The 18,557-nt window shown below is 32.2% G+C and overlaps 1 protein-coding gene, 1 long non-coding RNA gene and 1 pseudogene across 2 annotated transcripts; 2 read left to right on the forward strand and 1 right to left on the reverse strand.

The window, feature by feature from the left end:
- The first annotated feature begins 872 nt into the window (after positions 1-872).
- LOC107926316 (MLO-like protein 11) lies at positions 873-7,285 on the forward strand. The gene is made up of 15 exons (XM_016857149.2): positions 873-1,955; positions 2,456-2,513; positions 2,645-2,877; positions 2,987-3,103; positions 3,251-3,311; positions 3,520-3,614; positions 3,724-3,798; positions 3,914-3,999; positions 5,031-5,080; positions 5,277-5,317; positions 5,472-5,642; positions 5,741-5,776; positions 5,862-5,929; positions 6,016-6,076; positions 6,707-7,285. Exons 1-15 carry the CDS (start codon positions 1,821-1,823, stop codon positions 7,088-7,090), a joined length of 1,671 nt encoding a protein of 556 aa, XP_016712638.2. The 5' UTR covers positions 873-1,820; the 3' UTR covers positions 7,091-7,285.
- Positions 7,286-9,032: 1,747 nt separating this feature from the next.
- On the forward strand, positions 9,033-17,805 carry LOC107926142 (probable serine/threonine-protein kinase At1g54610; annotated as a pseudogene).
- On the reverse strand, positions 9,631-10,958 carry LOC107926143 (uncharacterized). The gene is made up of 2 exons (XR_001692158.2): positions 10,154-10,958; positions 9,631-9,876 (listed from the first exon to the last, which is right to left on the reverse strand). It is a non-coding gene; the product is annotated as an uncharacterized lncRNA (long non-coding RNA).
- Positions 17,806-18,557: the final 752 nt, after the last annotated feature.

The following is an 18,557-nucleotide window of genomic DNA, read 5'->3' on the forward strand; positions in this document are numbered from 1 at the left end:
TACCAAATTAGACAAAAAAATAAGAAGCTTAGATACCAAATTAAGAAAAAAAAATGTCTTAAGTTCAGATATCAAATGTTATATTAACCCTTTATTTATTTTAATTTGATATAATTTAATCATTTAATTTTATAATGTTATTAGTATATTTAAATCAATAATAATGTTAATTGCTAGTATTAACGTATCAGTGAGAAACATGTAATTTTATTATTAATTGAATATGATTTATTGAATTTTTATATGCTCAATCAAATAATCACAAAAAAAAAATCATGTTACTAATTTAATAAACAACGATTAACGGTGTTATTAATTTGAAATTACTAATAATATTACAAAATAGAATGATTAAATTATGAAAAAAGTAAGAAAAATTAAATATTAAATTTTGACATAATAAAATGATTAAAATTAAAATTATATAAATTTTTAGTGAAATAATTATTTAAATTTGATTGATGTAGATTAGGTATAAAAAAGTGAAGGTTTTAATAGTAAAAAGGCTCTAAAATATGTCAAATTTGACGTTTTTAATTTAACTCGAATAAAAAAATATAAATAGAGTTAGGATGATAAAATATGTCTCGTCAACTCGAAATTTTTTTACTCAATTGGATTGAATGCTGATCCCTAATCATTGTCCATAGTTTTTTGACAAGATTACTAATTGGACCAAAACACGGGACGAGATACAACTTAAAAGATTACTTATGACCGAAAAACTTTAGGGGCCAATCTGAAAATTGGAGCATACTTTAGGGACCTTTTTCCAAAAGTAAAATATTTATTCATTCTATTTAATATAAATAAATTTAAAATATACAAATATAAAAAAAATTATAAAAGTGAACAGTGAGATCTCTCCTAGCGTAGGTCCATGTGCATCAGCATTGCCAGTTGCCAACCTCTTCATTAAAGTTTTTCATTTCCAAAAGCTGAAAACTCCAATTTTATGGTTCACTAAAGTGCAGAAATTTTAAAAAAGTTTTTTATTTTATTTTATTTTTAAGTTTGTGATTTCCACTCTGGGTTTTTCAAGTTTATTCCAAATCTCTTCTTTTTGCTATAAAAAAGAGATCTGATATTACTATTTTTCACTTCAGTCCCTCTTGTCTTTTCTAGTTTTCTTCCATCTATTTTAGTCTGTAAAAAAAGTGCAAAAAAAATTACGCATTTATTACAAAAGAGTGTTCAAACTTTAGACATAGAAGCCGTGCTTAGTATTTGAGTGGCAAAGAGCTGTTGAAAATAGTAACTCTTGCCTTTAAAAGTTTTGTTTTTTTCTTAGTTTATAAGGGTAGTAGTTTAATTACTCAGTACCTGGATCAAACCCCATTATTGCATTTAAGAAAAAGCCACCAAATACCCCTTTTTTGGTGTTTTTTTCAAAGTCTCATAGCTCAAATCAAGCTTCTGCCTTGATTTTATTGTTCAGAAGCTTCAAAGTAGGGGGAAAAAGGCTTTTCTTTTAGTGTATTTTTGTTGTTTTAAGTTGAAACTAGAAGTACCCTTCTTTTAAATCCTTGTTCTTGATTCAAGTGTTCATATGCTGTAGTTTAAGAGAGTGAGTGGAGATTTGGATAGTTCTTTGAAGTAAAAGAACATGATATGTTGATATTTAGTTTGTTCTTTTTGAAGATTTAGTGGGATAAACTTCTGAGACAGGATGATATTCAAGACATAGATTTCTGTTTTTTTTTGTGTTTAAATTTATGTAGGATTATTGTAATTCTAGACATAGTTGCAGCATTCGTTTGAATGATTTTGGTGGTGGGATTAGGTTTGAAAGGAAGGTTTTAAAAGGGTTGTATTCAAATATGGTGGAAGATGAGAAAAATGATAAAGAAATGAGATCATTAGCATTAACACCAACATGGTCAGTTGCCACTGTTTTGACAATCTTTGTTGTGGTATCTTTGATCGTTGAACGGTCGATTCACCGGTTAAGCAAGGTGAGCAAAGCCCCTTTTTTGTTGCCTTTATCATGTTTGTAGCTTTTCTTGAATGAGATTATGCAGTTATGAGTCTTTAGGTAGAAATCTATTAGTTTCTCAATAAAATTTTGATTATTTATTGTGTTAATTTGATGAGTAAATATGTTGTTGGTTGCTAGTAGTTGTGTTTAAGTAGCAAATTATAATGTATTGACAAGCCTTGTTTTAGTTTCTTTGCCACAAAAGCAATGTAATTTGTGTTGTTCATCTCGTCTATGTATGCTTTTGGCTCGAAAGTTTTGGTATTTCTAGCATGTTCTCAATTTATTTTTGATTTGAATTCGAAATTTTTTTTAAGAGATTACTAGTGTTGATGGTAGTTTTTAAGTTTCATGAAATTATGTGGGCAAGAACAGGTTCAAATTCATAAATATGATATGAACATAGTAAGTAATTCGGAATTTAGAGTTTTTGCTATGCTGACATCTTATATGACTTGTTGTACTAATTTGTTACAGTGGTTACGGAAAACTAATCGGAAACCTCTGCTTGCGGCAGTGGAGAAGATGAAAGAAGGTATTTTCGTATATTTCTAATCGAAACGGATGGTATATCTTGATTTGGGGTTTCACTAAATTTTTCATAAACTAACTTTAGCTCCCTTTTATTTTGTATTGTCGTATTTATGGTCCGACTTGTGTCTTCAGAGTTAATGCTGCTTGGTTTTATATCACTCCTTCTAATAGCAACCTCAAGCACAATAGCCAATATTTGTATTCCATCGAAGTTCTACGATAGTACCTTTGCACCATGCACCAAGTCCGAGATTGATGAAGACCTTGAAGATGATTCTTCTAAGGAACGTAAGCTTTTGATGGCTACCAATTTTCATTTATTTAGGAGAATGTTGAATGGCATGAACCGGAATACCTGCGCAAAGGCATGTAACTAATCCATTTATTTGACTCGAGATTCTGCTATTTTAGTTTGATTTATTCTTTTTCTTTTTTGTATATGATCTAACATCTCGAAGTTATTTGGTTTTTAAGGATCATGAGCCATTTGTTTCATACGAAGGTCTTGAGCAGTTGCATCGCTTCATTTTTGTCATGGCAATCACGCATGTATCATATAGTTGCTTAACAATGTTACTTGCAATTGTGAAGGTTAGGCCTTTGAATTTTGTTTAGGTTATATTGCTCGGACTATTAATTTTGTTTCAGTTATCTGTGTCCAATAGATACGATGAAATCTTGAAATTTTCAGTTTTAGGTTGATTATTTCCTTACATTTTGATATTAACTATTTGGTAGATACATAGTTGGAGGGCATGGGAGGATGACGCTCATATGGATCGACATGATATATTAAATGGTAAGTTCAATGTTATATTATCGGCTGGTTTAGATAATACCCGTGTTTGACACATTCTTTGATATGGTGTGCGGATATGATCCTCTAAGGACCGTATTAGTTGCATACCAGTATCCAATACTTAGACTGAGCCTGAGTTAATAGGATGTTGTAACTATAGGATTTGTTTTAAAGATATTAAATGATGATTGGAATTTACTTGCTTCAGCAAAAGCAAGAGAGTTGATAATGCAAAGACAAACAGCTTTTGTCGTAAACCGCGAGTCGAACAACTTGACCAAAAACAGTCTTTTTATTTGGGTGGTAGGTACCATCAACGTGTATACTTTGAAAATCGGGTTCATTTATTTTACTCATTTTTAATTGTTTATTATTTACATAATTGCTTGCTGTTCTTATTTTCAACTGGCAGAAATGTTTCTTCCAGCAATTCGGATATTCAGTGGTTCGTGCTGACTATTTGACTCTCCGCAAGGGCTTCATCATGGTAACAATCAGATTTTCCTTGTAATTGCAAAGTTACTATTATTTCTTTGTCCATTGTACGACGTATATCTGTTCATCCCTTGCACCTTTTGTTTTTTTTTTTGTATTCATGGCAGAATCACAACCTGACATCGAAGTACGATTTTCATGGCTATATGATTCGTTCTGTGGAGGAAGAATTTCAACGGATTGTTGGTGTTAGGCAAGTAATGTTTTCATAAGGAACTATCTTATTGTTTCTCGGTCATATTGTGCCAAAAGCCCCTGTTTGTTCCTATGGATTGTGGAGTAACTCGTTTCTTTTTAACTGTGAAATGGATTAAAACATCAAATGACCCGTGCCAAAGTGAAAATTCTAGCTGCTTTATCACCCTTATCTAGTTTTAGGGTAAATTACACTGGGAGCCGCCTAACTATTGGTAAGTTTCTTTTTGATCACTCAATTATGAAAAGTTACAAAATGGTTATCCAAGTATTTGGTTTTGTCTTTTTGGTCACCTGTCGTTAAATAGCTAATAGAAAGATAACTTGGCAGCTTTTAAAATTGGTATAATAGTAACTTTTACTTCAATATCTATACATTGTGTCAATTTAGTTTTGATTCTGAAAAATTTCACCCTCTACATTTACACATTGTGTAATTTGGTCTTTTTCTGTAGTTTTGCTTCTCTTTAATTTTAATGAAAAAAATGAAAATACAGAATTGCAAAAAGGACTAAATTACACCATGCGGAGATGTTGAGAGTTAATTTTTTTAGAATAAAGACTAAGTTGACACAATGTATAAATGTTGAGAGTTAAAGTTGCTACTATGCTAGTTTTAAAACCTATCACATCATTTTTCCATTGCCATTTAATGGCTGGTGACCAAAAAAGACAAAATTGAATAGTTGAGTGATCATTTTGTAACTTTTCATAGTTAGGTGATCAAAAAAAACTTACCGATAGTTGGATGACTACTAGTATAATTGACCCCTATTTTTCACTTGTCGGGGTTGTTGTATCTATTGGTTTTTGCTTTTATTGTGGGTATGTGCCATTACATGGAAACTATGTATCTTGTTTTCGGATATGCCATACTTGAAACTACCATAAAAGATAATGTAACTCGCGCATTTCTATGCTCGGATGTCATCACGGCCATTTCTATGCTCAGATGTCATCACGGGCTTCATGGTTGAGTTGATTTTTAGATTGTGGATTGCTAAAGTTCTTATGTTTAATCTTTTGCAGTGCTCCGCTTTGGGGATTCGTTGTCGCGTTTATGCTGTTCAACGTGAAAGGTATTGTACATTGAAAATTGAGATTGAATTATAATGCTTTATCATGAGTATGTTATTCATGGTTATTACGTTCCAATCAATGCATTTTTCCTGATTGTTGAAAGCACGAAGGAGTTTCGAGTGGTGTGTTCATTTATTAGGCAATTCCATCGACTCACCGTATTCATGATTTATTGGCTATTTTCCATTCTTACAGGGTCTAATCTGTATTTCTGGATAGCAATCCTTCCCATTACTGTAAGTCTTCTCCCTTTTATTGCTGGGTATTATTTTCGGGATTCACCGCCCTTTTTACTAGGACTTAAATACAAGTGTCATACAAGAATATATGTTTGGTTTGGTGCTTGCATATGCATTGAAAAACTAACACTTGAAGAGATTTCATGTGCAGCTTGTTCTTCTTGTGGGCGCAAAGCTACAACATGTCATCGCAACCTTGGCACTAGAGACTGCCGACATGACTGGTTATGTTACTGGAGCAAAGCTGAGGCCTCGAGATGAACTTTTCTGGTTCAAGAAGCCGGAATGGTTGTTGTCCCTTATACATTTCATTCTATTCCAGGTTGTTGTTTACGACAATGCATTCGAGTAAAAAGATTTTGAATTACTCACAACTTACATTTCATCGGACTATTATATTCTCCTCTCATTTCTCTGCAGAATGCATTCGAACTGGCTTCGTTTTTCTGGTTCTGGGTACCTTCTGTTCTCTGACTTGATCGATGATGAGACTTTGATATTATAGACATGTGTTAGTTAGTGTTTGTTGATATCTTTGCAGTGGCAATTCGGCTACGATTCATGCTTCATCCGTAACCATACGCTTGTTTACATAAGACTGATTTTGGGGTATGAGTGTTTTTATTGACTCTCTAGTTTAATGTGCGGATTTCATCGGTCATGTGTCCTTACTTGATTGTCCTTTAAACTCGTAGGTTTGCTGGGCAATTTATTTGTAGCTACATCACTCTTCCACTCTATGCTTTGGTCACTCAGGTATTATATTTGTTTGTTTACATCCCATTCACTCGAGGAAAAGAATCAAAGCAAAATTCAAACTCTGGGTATGAGTTTCGGATATAAGTATGCTTCTCACAAGGGTATTTTTGGTAAAAGTACCATGGAGGCTCATGTATTAAGAGTCAAATTGCATTTTGCTCTCTATTAAAAATGGGTAAATTAATCCCTATATGATAAATCAAAAGAGTAAACCGGTTATTTCCGTTAAAAGTTTCATCTATTTGTACTCTTAAAAATTGGTGTGGTTGACGGAATAACTAGATAGTAACACATGTTGTGCCACATGTACTTCATGTTGATGTAGAGGAATCAGTTTTAATCAGTAGAAATGGATCCAAGGGCTAATTTACCCAATTTTTTAGTAGAGAGTGCAAAATGTAATCAGTTATTTTTACTTTTTAAAGATCCTTCCGTGTATTGAGAATCTTTGAAAGATCATGTCCTCGTATCTACCATGGTTAACTGCAAATAGGCTTTCATAGTAAATTTTTCGATATTAAAGGCTACCTCAATATCCGAATCAAATTGTTTCAACGGAGAAAAAACATCTAAACAGCTTCGTTTATGCCTTTGATCTCTATTTATGAACGGTTTCATTTATTTCAGATGGGAACGAACTATAAGGCAGCGCTAATTCCGCAAAGGATACGGGAGACAATCCATGGATGGGGCAAAGCAGCAAGGAGAAAGAGGAGGCTCGGACGTTTCACCGACGATTCAACCATACATACGGAAACAAGCACGGTAATGTCACTCGAGGAAGATGACCACCGGTTGATCGATATTCACGAAGATGACAAGGACACATACAATGAGGTAGAGTTGCAACCGCCACCAAACGTTACATCCACTCCTTCCCCAGCATTTGCTAACGAAAGTTCGAGCCGGGTTGGTACACCGTTACTTAGGCCGTCTTCTTCCGTTTCGGCATCGACAATCTCTAAACTTCAAAAGGAAGATTTCCAAAGATCATCTTCTATGCCAAAATGACACAAAACTACATGTGTAATAATTTTAGGTATAGGGACATAAAGTGAATAACAAAGCAATAATTATTAGATTTGCGGATCATAATTATTGTTGTTCGGATTTTTAATTTTTAAAAGTATTCGTATCTAACATTTGTATACAACATATAGGTATACGCGTTTAATCTTCTAAATATATGAAAAAACTGTTTGTATTTAGCATGACTCGAGTTTAGATTGTGGTGTTACAAGTTTGATACATGAACTAATATGTACATTTTTCGATATAAATTTAAATATTTTTTTATTATTTAAGTTGAATTCAAGTACCAAATTATGTTATAATTTGGTTTTTTAATTTTAGAATGATATTAGTTTAATTATTTCGGATGTTAATTTTTTAAAAACATTTTCTTAATGAAAAAAGAAGTTTTTTTTTTCAGTATGATAATTTGAAGTGACAATTTAACAAGAATAGTTAAGGGTTTTTTATTATTTGGATTATGAATTAAAATATAGATATTAAATGAAACTTAAGTTGTGATTTATTAGTTTGATGTTAGTATTCTCAAAATAATTTTAGTTCGAATTATAGTTAGATCAGTCTCTGGCCCGACTCAGTTAAAAAGTTTGTCCGAAAAGTGGGAGGGTTGGGCAAAAATATAGACTCGAAAAATAGGATTAGGCAAAAAAATAAGGCCTTTTTAGAAAAATGAGTCGGGCCTCGAATAAAGTTTTTTTGCTTGGGTCTGGCTTGACCTGAATTTGTAAGAAGAAAAAAATGTTGTTTTCTTGCTATTTTCTCACAGTTTTGCTGGTATCTCACTATTATATTGCGACTATTTGTTGTTATTGTTTGGATATAGTATAACTCTTATTTTATTATTAATTTTGCTACTATTTTAAAGGCATTTGCTTGTTACATTGCACTTGCACTTATGTTAGTGTTATTTAAGTATAAATTTTTTAATTTATTTTCAATTTGTTGAGAAATATTTATTTTAATGTTTTTAGTATTTTTAATGTATTATATTTTTTTATAAAAATTGTATTAAAAATTTTAATAAATACAGGCCTGGCCCGAGTTTTAGTATTTTTATCGGATCGAATTTGGACAAAATTTTAGATTCATTTTTCGGGTTGAGTCGGGCTCAAAACTATCAAACAGGCCTAAAGTTTTATCAAGACCCGACCCTGCCCATAGACAAGTACAATTGAGACTTTAATTTGAATGTAATAATACACATTTAAATAAATAAATAGATCAATGTATTTTTTTATTAATAAATATAATTATTTAGATATACAATTATATCAATAATTATATTAATAAATCAAAATTTTATGTTCCACAAAATCAAAATTGATATATAGCTTTGGGATTTATAAAAAAAAAATGAAAACTCTCAAATTTCTTTTTAAAATTCTTTTTTCCCTTCCGTTTTTCACTTGCAAAATCTTTAGATCATATAATTCTCTTTAGGTTTTTAGAGTCAATAATTATACTGCAAAGGATCAAGCTTTTTTCTAAAAGGTACTTGATTTTCTTTTACCAACACAAAAAAACTTGATTTCCAGTGGGTTTTTGTTGGTTTTTCTGGGTTTTTTAAGCTTTTAGGCAGTTTAGAATTGTGGATTTTGAACCATCTGGTTTGACAAGGAGAGTTAATCTTTTTTTTTGGAGTGTACAAAGAACTGTCATTTCAAGGCTGGTATTGAATTTGTATTAGTTTGTTCATCTAGCAAGCTTGCTTTTGTAAGTGACACACACATATATATAATATATATATAAAAGTTAAGGTTTTATTTTTTATAATTACATTGAATTGGATTTTTGGTAAAGTCTGTAGTTTTATTTATTTTTTTAAAAAAGAAAATGGGTTCTTGGTTATATTCATTTGGTTGAAAGGTGGTGAAGAAATGAGATTTTTATTATGTTGAAATTTGAATGGAATGTTGGAACTTTATATTTTAAAGTTAAGAGTAAGCTTTTTAAGTGTAATGGGAATGGATGAAGATGATAATATTGGAAAATAGAATTCTAGAAGGTTTTAGTGTATGTATGATGGGTTGCATTTGTTGTAAGCCTTCTGCCATTGAAGATAGTAAGGACAGTCCCATAGATAGGACTTCAAGCAAAGCCTCGTTAGATGTTAGGGTATTGAGGGCTACTTCTTCGCGTAGGGAGGAAGCATATAGAGAAAAGGATCAGTGTGATAATGATGACGTGAGGACGATGTTGATAGATAAACAAGTGAATGTTTCGGTTTTGTTACATTGTCAAATTTTGGATAGGAAGAGGGAGAAGCAGGAGTTTATTGCTAGTCAACAGCCTAGGATCGGTACTGTTCCAAAAGCAACTGAAGGAGAACAGGTGGCTGCAAGGTGGCCTGCGTGGTTAGCTGTGGTAGCGGGAGAAGCAATCAGGGGATGGATACCACGGCGTGCAGACTCGTTTGAGAAAATAGATAAAGTAGTTATATGCTTACTCAAATTAATTCGTTGGATACTTTAATAGCCAATTTTGGCCAGGCCTATAAAACAAAATTAAACCCAAATGAATAATGAAAGTCTAATTGTTCTTTAAGTCCATTTACAACATATGTATGGCCCAACAACATAAGGCTCATTTCAAAACCAAATACAAATTCAAACTATCCAAGCCCAATTCTAACCCTAGCCCATTACAAATAGAACAGCAGCAATCCTAGCTGCCAAGCCACCAGCTGCCGCATGCTAGGCCAACCATTGGCCAACTCGCGCAGAGCCTTCCCCGCACGCCACCACCGGCTTCCACGCCTTTGACACCTGTAGAGAGAAATTAATACAAGGCATAATAGCAAAACGACAAACAAAATGGAGGTAAAGGGTTGTAATTCGGCTTTAAAAGCCTGAGGATCCTCTTTGTAAGTTTTTCACACGCACCATTAATAAAAAAAGCAGAACAAAAGCTCGAAAAGGTTGATTTTTTATTCTGTTTATACTGTTCTTTGCCTCCCCCTTTTATTTTATTTTATTTTTTATCTTTTATTTTTTATTTAAAAATCAATTTTAAACACACAAAAAAAGGGAAGGAAACACTTACTTGGACCGCCCTGGAGTCGCGTTGTCAAAGCCTCATCTCCGTCGACAGAGTTGATTGCAAAAAGGGGGTAAAAGGACCTCCTTCTCTTGTTTTTGGGCTGAAAAGATTGTGGCCCTTGAATGGCTTAAACAGGGGCTAGAAAGCCCGGCTCGCACCTCCCAACTACCGCCCGTGGTGGCACCGTGACAACGGCGGCGATGATGGGTTTCAAAACCCTAGCCGCAAGGGAGAAAGGGAGAGGAAGAGAGAGCAAAGAGGCTCTCTGCTTTTTTTTAAAAAAAGGGGGGGGGGCTGAAATGAAAGGGAAATAAAAAAATTTGGCTTAAATAGCCAAGCAAAACGTCACCGTTTTGCAAAACCCCCCCACGCCTCAAAACGACGTCGTTTAGGGGAGAGCGTGACCCGACCCGACCCGTACCCAGCGGAGGATCCGCGCATTTTGACCTAATGGTCTATTTCCGCATTGGATCCCTCCGCTTTCTTAGTGCGTTTCAATGTGGTCTCGCCTTACCTTTTTATTTCGATTTTTTCCCCAGAATTTTGCCTCTATTTCATTTTGGTCCTCCGATCATTCGAAGAGATAGACCCTTGGAATGTTGCGTACAAAGGGTCTGGGACATATGCTCTTTGATCCTTGTTCTCTCGCGCACATTCTAATATAGTCCTTGGCAACTTTTATTTCTTTTTACGATTTATACCCTGAATTTCGACCCAATTTTAATCTCATCCTTAGTTTGTTTATTTATTTATTTATTTCTTTTTCAAAAACCGTTTTATTATTACATATTTATTTATTTTATTTTTAAAAATTATTTTGTATTAAACTGTTTTGTATTTTCATATACTATCTATTTTGAATTTCTTTTACACATTGTTTATTTTAAACTTATTATATATTATTTTAAGTTATTATATATATTATCTATTTTAAACTTTATATATATATTAGTTAGTCTAAACTGTTATATATGTTATTCTAAAATTCGTTAAATTAAAAAAAAAAAACCTTTTTAGTTATTTATTTTTTTATATATATCTATTATCTATTTTAAACTTTTGTATATATTATCCATTTTACATTTTTATAGGTTACTTAGTAAACTGTTTTATATGTTTTTTTAAAAAGGGTTTCATATTGTTTATTTTAAACTGTTTTTTTATTATTATTTTGAATTGTTTTTATATACATATATTACTTATTTTAAATAGTATTGTTTATTTTAAATTGTTTCATATGATTTATTTCATTTTTTATGTGAATATTGAAATGATATATGTTGTATGGTTGCTGCCATTGTGTGTATTTTAATTTGATTATTTCGTATTTTTATATTGCTGTTGTTCATTCGTATAATGTTATGTTCATGTACTATTGTCCACGCTCATTACTATATTTTTATTTTCCTGTCATCGCATCATGAATTTAATCCCAACATATTTATCCAATAAATCGTTTTATCTTAATCCAAACAAATAACGTACGTCGTTTAAATATTGTATTTGCTATTATTCAAAAACAAAAATTTCAAAATAAGGCAATGTTTTGCGTTTTGGAACATTGACGAGTTGTGCCCTAACTTACGGGGTTTCGGTTCTTTCGTTGATTCTAAATAGCCAAATATCTTTTTGAGTTTTAAAATACACGGAATTCTAATTAAAATTAAAGACAAACTTAAGCTCGGGAATTCATAGCATCGTGTCCTAACTTACGAGATGTGATACTCTGATCTTGAGACGAGGAAATCTTTAACAATCGTTTTGAGCTAATTCAAGCGTTTTTAAAAAAACGACGTTGATAAAAAAGATCGTATCTTAAATCTGTTCCCGATTTTTCAACTTTCGACATTAAAACACTAACTAATCCATTTGGTACCAATTTTGGGCGTGACGAGGGTGCTAATCCTTCCTCGCACGTATCCGATTCCCGAACCCATTCTCTCGAGTTTTGTAGACCAAAAACACCGTTTTAATAAACTAAAATGTTTTATTAAAATAAAGGTGATCCGATCACATCTAATAAAGATCGGTGGCGACTTCCGTTTTTATCTTCGCTTTCAAACAAAGTTGATTTCCGTTTTAAAAAAATGGTTTCGATAGTTACAATGATGTTTTTATTTGCTTGATTCTCATGTTTTGAATAACATTGTTAATTTCGTAAGCGGCTTATGGGTTATTTTTTGCGGTTTCATGTTTGTGTGGATTGATCGCCAAGATTCACCATTTTGCTACTGTATTTGGAATCATAGTTCTTTGTTAGTTTCATAAACTCAATAAAAAACTAGATACGGGTTAATATGCTTCCCGAACTTATATTTTTTTATGCAGATTGGCCAGGGAACTTAAGCTAGTGTTTATAGGGCTCCCGTTTTGGATCAGAAAAAAGTTGTTTCTCTGAAAAAAGTAAGATTTGATAACCATGATCAAGAGAGTGTTCAGTTTATGGCAAGGGAAATTCATATTCTACGAAGACTTGATCATCCGAATGTTGTAAAGCTAGAAGACCTGGTTACTTCAAGGATGTCTTGCAGCTTGTACCTTGTTTTTGAGTTCATGGAATATGTTTTGGCTGGTCTTGCTTTACACTCTGGTCTCGAATTTTCAGAATCTCGGGTACTTCGGATTCTTTTGCTTTTATATTTTTTGTTGGCAAAAATTTATTGTCTTGACATTCAATTTATTGGACTTTTGGACAGGTTAAGTGCTACATGAAGCAACTTTTGCGTGGACTTGACCATTGTCACGGTCGCGGTGTCCTACATTGGGAGGGTCCCAATCTTCTAATTGACAATAATGGCATCTTGAAGATTGCAGACTTTGGACTGGCTAGTTTTTATGATCCGAATCAAAGTCAACCCTTCACAAGTCGTGTTGTAACTCTTTGGTATAGACCACCAGAGCTTTTACTTGGACCTACTTGCTACGGTACTGCCGTGGATTTATGGAGTACTGGTTGCATACTAGCTGAGCTATACGCTGGCAAGCCTATTATGCCTGGAAGAACCGAGGTATGCTTTTGTTATTCAATGACATGTTTCCTACTAAGCATTTAAGTGGTAGATGCATAACAATTATTGTGGCTACCTGAGGTAGCTATGACGTTCTCTTGAATTGTGCTTTGTCTCGTTCGTCTAATTTGTGGTAATTAAATTGGAATAGTTTGGTTGCAAAATTAAATGATCAAGGTTGTAGCCTTTCTGCTTTTGTAGGTGGAGCAGTTGCGTAAAATTTTCAAAGCTTTGTGGCTCACCTTCTGAAGACTATTGGAGAAAATCGAAGTTGCCTAATGCATCCATTTTTAAACCCCAACAGCCTTATAGGCCTCGTGTTGCAGAAATATTTCAGGAATTCACAGCTCCAGCTTTAGCACTCTTGGAAACATTACTTTCCGTTGACCCTGCTGGTCGTGGATCTGCAGCTTCTGCTCTCAAGAGTGACGTATAGTGACCAAAATAGAACGAAGTCAATAGTTTAGTGACCATTCTTGTACTTTTCTATTGTAATTGCTGTACAAGCTCAATTTACAGGCCCAGATTAAACCAAATGACCCACTAAACCCAAACCTAATACCTAACCCTAGCCTAATACCCAAAAAAAAAAGAAAAAGAAAAAGAAACCCTAAATCACCTAATCCCATTGTCTTAGTTGCATTGATAGTGCAAATAGTACTTGTCTTCACCACCGTTTGCCTGCCATACAAAAAGAAGAAAAGACATTAAGTATATATATATATAAAGTTTGTAAATGACTATAAAAAGGCCATACTAAAACCATTGTAGCGAAAAGAAGAATTTTTTTTTGGAGCAAATACAAAAAAAAAAGCATTTGACAATTTTTAGATTTAAGCACAAAAGAAAGCAGAGATCCAAGCAACACCAAAGAAACAGGAAAATAAAAATTGAAATATCAAGAATCAAAATCTAAAACAAAATGTGATATTAAATTATTATTATTTTCTTTCTATTTATTATTTTTTTCCTTTTTATTTTATTTTCGAATTTGCTTACCTCTACATATCATATATCATAAGGACATAAAAAAATAAAAAAAAAGTAAAAAATGTACCTTCGGAAATCCGGCCACTGGCGGGGCATATGGCGGCTTGTTCACCGGACTTTAACTCTGGCTAGGGGGCGAGAGAGAGGGAATGAGAGAGAGCAACTGATTTCTTTTCAAATGAAGATAGCAGAAATGAATTTAGCCCCAAAACTTGGCTTTCATAGCCTTAGGAAACGGCAGCGTTTTGGGGTTCCCTCCCCAGACGCAAAACGACGTCGTTTTGGGGAGGGAACTAGCGACCCGACCCGCCTAGAAAGAGGATCCGTGCATTTTTTTAGGCGGAAGGGTTATTTGCACATTTAGCCCTTCCGCTTTTTTATGTCTCTATAATCAAGTTATTGCTACTTTAAATTCGGCCCTAGAATATGTCCCGTTTTTCAATTTGGTCCTCGACCACGCGCTGCTTTTTAGGATGGGGAATATCGCGTTCTCAGTACTTCTAGGATATGCGCATCTTGCAATTTGGTTGTTTTTCTTTTTGTTTTCTTTGAAATTCACCCCAAAATTCGTTTTTGCTTCGATTTTCGTCCCTCTTCTACTCTTTCTCATTATTTTACTTTAATTTTAATTTTATTCATGCTATTATATTTTAATTACTGTTATATTTTTGTTATACTTATATATATGTATATTATATATATTATATAGTATTATTAATAGTTTTACTATTATTGTTTTTATTTTTCTATGTCACCTATGTACTCTATAAATATATATGTTCCATATCACACATATTTATATATCAATATTATATTATGTATATTTCTTTTTTTTAAATACTATATATATATGTATGTATATATTTAGATATTATATGTATGATATTTATGTTATGTACATACTTTTAATATTATCATGTATTTATTTTTTACATATGTATATATCTATGTAATATCATTAATAGTTATTTTTTAATATTATTATGCATATACTGTATAAATATTTTAAATATTGTATTTTTATTATGTATATATTTTTAATACGGATATATTTTTTATTACTTGTATATATATTTTAATATTATTTTTATTGTTATGCATATACTTTAATACTATATCATTTTTATTTTTATTTTTCATATCATCTTATGTTTATGTTTTTCAAACTATATATACTTCTAATATTATGTATTGTATATTCTTACTATAATCATTATTACCATCACCATTATTTTTATTATCATATTATTGTCATTTTTTTATCAATCATTATTTCCTATCCTTTATATATTATTATTGTTATTAACGTACATTATTATTATCAATTTACTATTAATTTTACTTTTATTATTACTACTATATTATTATTATTATTATCATTATCATTATTATTATCATATTTATACTTATATTTATTTTATCCTAATGTCATTTTATTATTATTATATATATACATATCCTTTTACTACTGTTTTTATATACATATATTTTAAATATTATTACTATTTTTTTTATTACCATTATTGTTATTATACTTGTATCTATATATATTTTGTTTTAATACCATTATTATTACTACTTCCATTATCTTTTATCTCTAACTATTATTATTATTTTATATATATTATTATCTATATTATTATTATTACTATTATTCTTTATTGTCATGGTTAATATTTTTATAGCTATTATTTTTATTACTAATATTACTATTGTTATATTTAGTATTATTTTTACTTTCATTATAATTACTACTATTATTATGGAGTCTTTAACATTTTTTAATTTATTCGGTCATTTTCAAATTAGCATTTTTACGAAGAGGGATCGTATTTCAATGTCTTTCAAGTTTTCATTTTTTTCGACACTAAGACACTAATTAATCAACTAGGTATCAATTTTTGGGCGTTGCGAGGGTACTAATCTTTCCTCGTGCGTAACCGACTCCCGAACTTGTTTTCTTGATTTACGTGGACCAAAATCGTTGTTTAAATAAATTAAACCATTTATTAAAAACAACCACTTTTACAAGATGATCCAATCACACCTAAAAAGATTGGTGGCGACTCCCGTTTTCGTTTTTCTTCAAGTTGATACCCGTTTTCCAAAAAAATGGTTACGATAATTGCTTATCAATATTATTGTCATGACGTAATCTTTTTGGTGGTTTTCAGTTCTTTACAACCGAACCTCTTCCCTGTGATCTTTCAAGCTTGCCAAAGTATCCTCCAAGCAAAGAGCTTGATGCAAAGAAAAGGGACAATGAAGCTCGAAGGTGCATATAGCATATTTAATCACTAGAAAATATAAATATTCTTTAGACTCTTTGGGCGTTTCTTTTAACTTGTAATTGCATGTTGGCCCAACGATTAAATAAATTTATCTCTTCAGTAATGGAGTTTGCTTTTTACTAGTTGAGCTATTATTATCTTTCATGTTCTGCCACTGCTTCCGTAATAGCCTGAAAACTTGAATGGTCACTATAGGTGCTAATAAATTACTCTTGTTGGTATTGACAGACAAGGAGCAGCAGGAACAAAAGGCCAGAAACTGGAACTTGACAGGAGAACAACAGGAGAGTCTCAAGCTATCCCAGCACCTGATGCTGATGCTGAATTAGTATCGTCAATGCAGGTAACTTACGATTTGGTTAATAATATCCCATCCCCTTTTTGCTCAATATGTTTGGTGATGGGCATCGTTAAATAGTGATTGCATCATGATATCAATTTGGTCTTCAATGTCACAACTCGCAAGATCTCTAAGTTCATACATAGGATTCATTTTCAAGGTTAATGACCTCAATTGTAATTTGTTTTAGGTGATTAGGCCCATTTTAGACTCTGTTTTAAACATTACGAAGAGCCGGAGTGAGAAGTTTAATCCTCATCCCGAGGAAGTTGCCTCAGGCTTTCCTATAGGTCCATCTAGACCTTCACAAGCAGTAGCATCAAATGCAGATGCAGATGGGAATTGTCAGAAGAGAGCTTCCCATTCAGGGCCACTGGCTCACCGGGCTGCATGGATGAACTCAGGGAATAACCTTGATGATGCTCCTAAATTTTCTACTGCTGCTACTGACTTGTCAATGATGTCGAGTTTAGTTGCAGCAAGGAGAAGTAATCTTGTATCAGAAGATCACAAAGAAAAATCGCAAAACCATAATGTGCAGCAGAAAGAATATGGAAGAAGTAACAACAAAGATGCGGTTCCGGTAAGTAGTAAACTAAGGGTATTTATGGTTCTTCTATTTCATTTATTCCGGTTTTCGGTTGCTTGCATTGCAATTAACATCTATCAATTTCAAGCACCTGATACATGCTTCTGAATGATGTTTGCTTTTCCAGCTTGGTTATGGATCTAAGGGTAACAAGCTTCACTATTCCGGTCCACTATTAGTTCCATCATCAAGCAACACCGATCAGTTTCTCAAGGATCACAATCGCCAAATCGGAGAAGCTGTTCGTCGAGCACGCCTCGACAAGGCAAAGATGAAGGAAGTTCAGTTACAAGAGTACGACCAAATATCAACTAAACCGTTATTTGTTTCAGGTCGTGGAGCTGAATTTTGCATCTCAAGATGATCATTGCAAATAATTTTGGTTGCTGTGTTCCTAGTTGTTGGGTGGCCTTTATATTTTTGTATAGTTTTTATTTTCAGCCCCTAGGCAGATGGGTAGTGGGCATATATAGCTATGATTATTCTTGTAGAGCTTATTAGTAGCCATAAGAGAAGGAATGAAAGAAGCAAATTCTAGAAGTAATTGCAGTAGCATTAATGTTGAATGAAAAGCACATGTAGCTTTAGAAAACTTGGGTTATTCATCGAAAGTAGAGACGCTAACCATTCTTAACTGGACCTAAAAGGCAGCTGTATGGAAAATCTGGGCATCATTCATCGTCTGTTCAAAACTAACACTCCATTTATGACTACATAATTTTAGAATTCTTAAAACCAAATTTCTACGTAAATATTCTCTCAAACCACCAAACCACCATGGATACTTTTAATAGCATCTCAAATCTCTATGTAAATACCTCTCAAACCAACTCTCCATTCACGTCTTTTGTTATGGTTAAGATATTTTATATTTATATAATTTATTAAATAAAATTTAATAAGTATTCATATCATATGGAAATATGATAAAAGAAATTGAGTGCATGAAAAAAAATTAAATACTCTCTCTATCCCAATAAATAAAAACATCATAGTAGTCACACATAATTAAAATTTACTAATATATATATATTAAAAATTACTTCATTGAAATTTTTTATAATCTATGTACTTTTAAAAATATATATATTTTTAAAATTTATGTAATTTTTTTTATTCATATTTAATTTTAAAGAATAAGAGGTAAAAACGAAAAAGTGTTCATCATTAAAAATTAAAATGTGACAAA

The sequence above is a fragment of the Gossypium hirsutum genome, chromosome A08, assembly GCF_007990345.1.
Source record: "Gossypium hirsutum isolate 1008001.06 chromosome A08, Gossypium_hirsutum_v2.1, whole genome shotgun sequence".
NCBI classification, from domain to species: Eukaryota; Viridiplantae; Streptophyta; class Magnoliopsida; order Malvales; family Malvaceae; genus Gossypium; species Gossypium hirsutum.

Excerpts from the sequence above, each read along its gene's own strand:
- LOC107926316 (XM_016857149.2), top strand. The coding sequence starts at position 1,821 with ATGGTGGAAGATGAGAAAAATGATAAAGAAATGAGATCATTAGCATTA. Across the intron at positions 2,878-2,986 it reads ACCGGAATACCTGCGCAAAG|GATCATGAGCCATTTGTTTC; the intron begins GCATGTAACTAA and ends TTGGTTTTTAAG. Across the intron at positions 5,643-5,740 it reads TACATTTCATTCTATTCCAG|AATGCATTCGAACTGGCTTC; the intron begins GTTGTTGTTTAC and ends ATTTCTCTGCAG.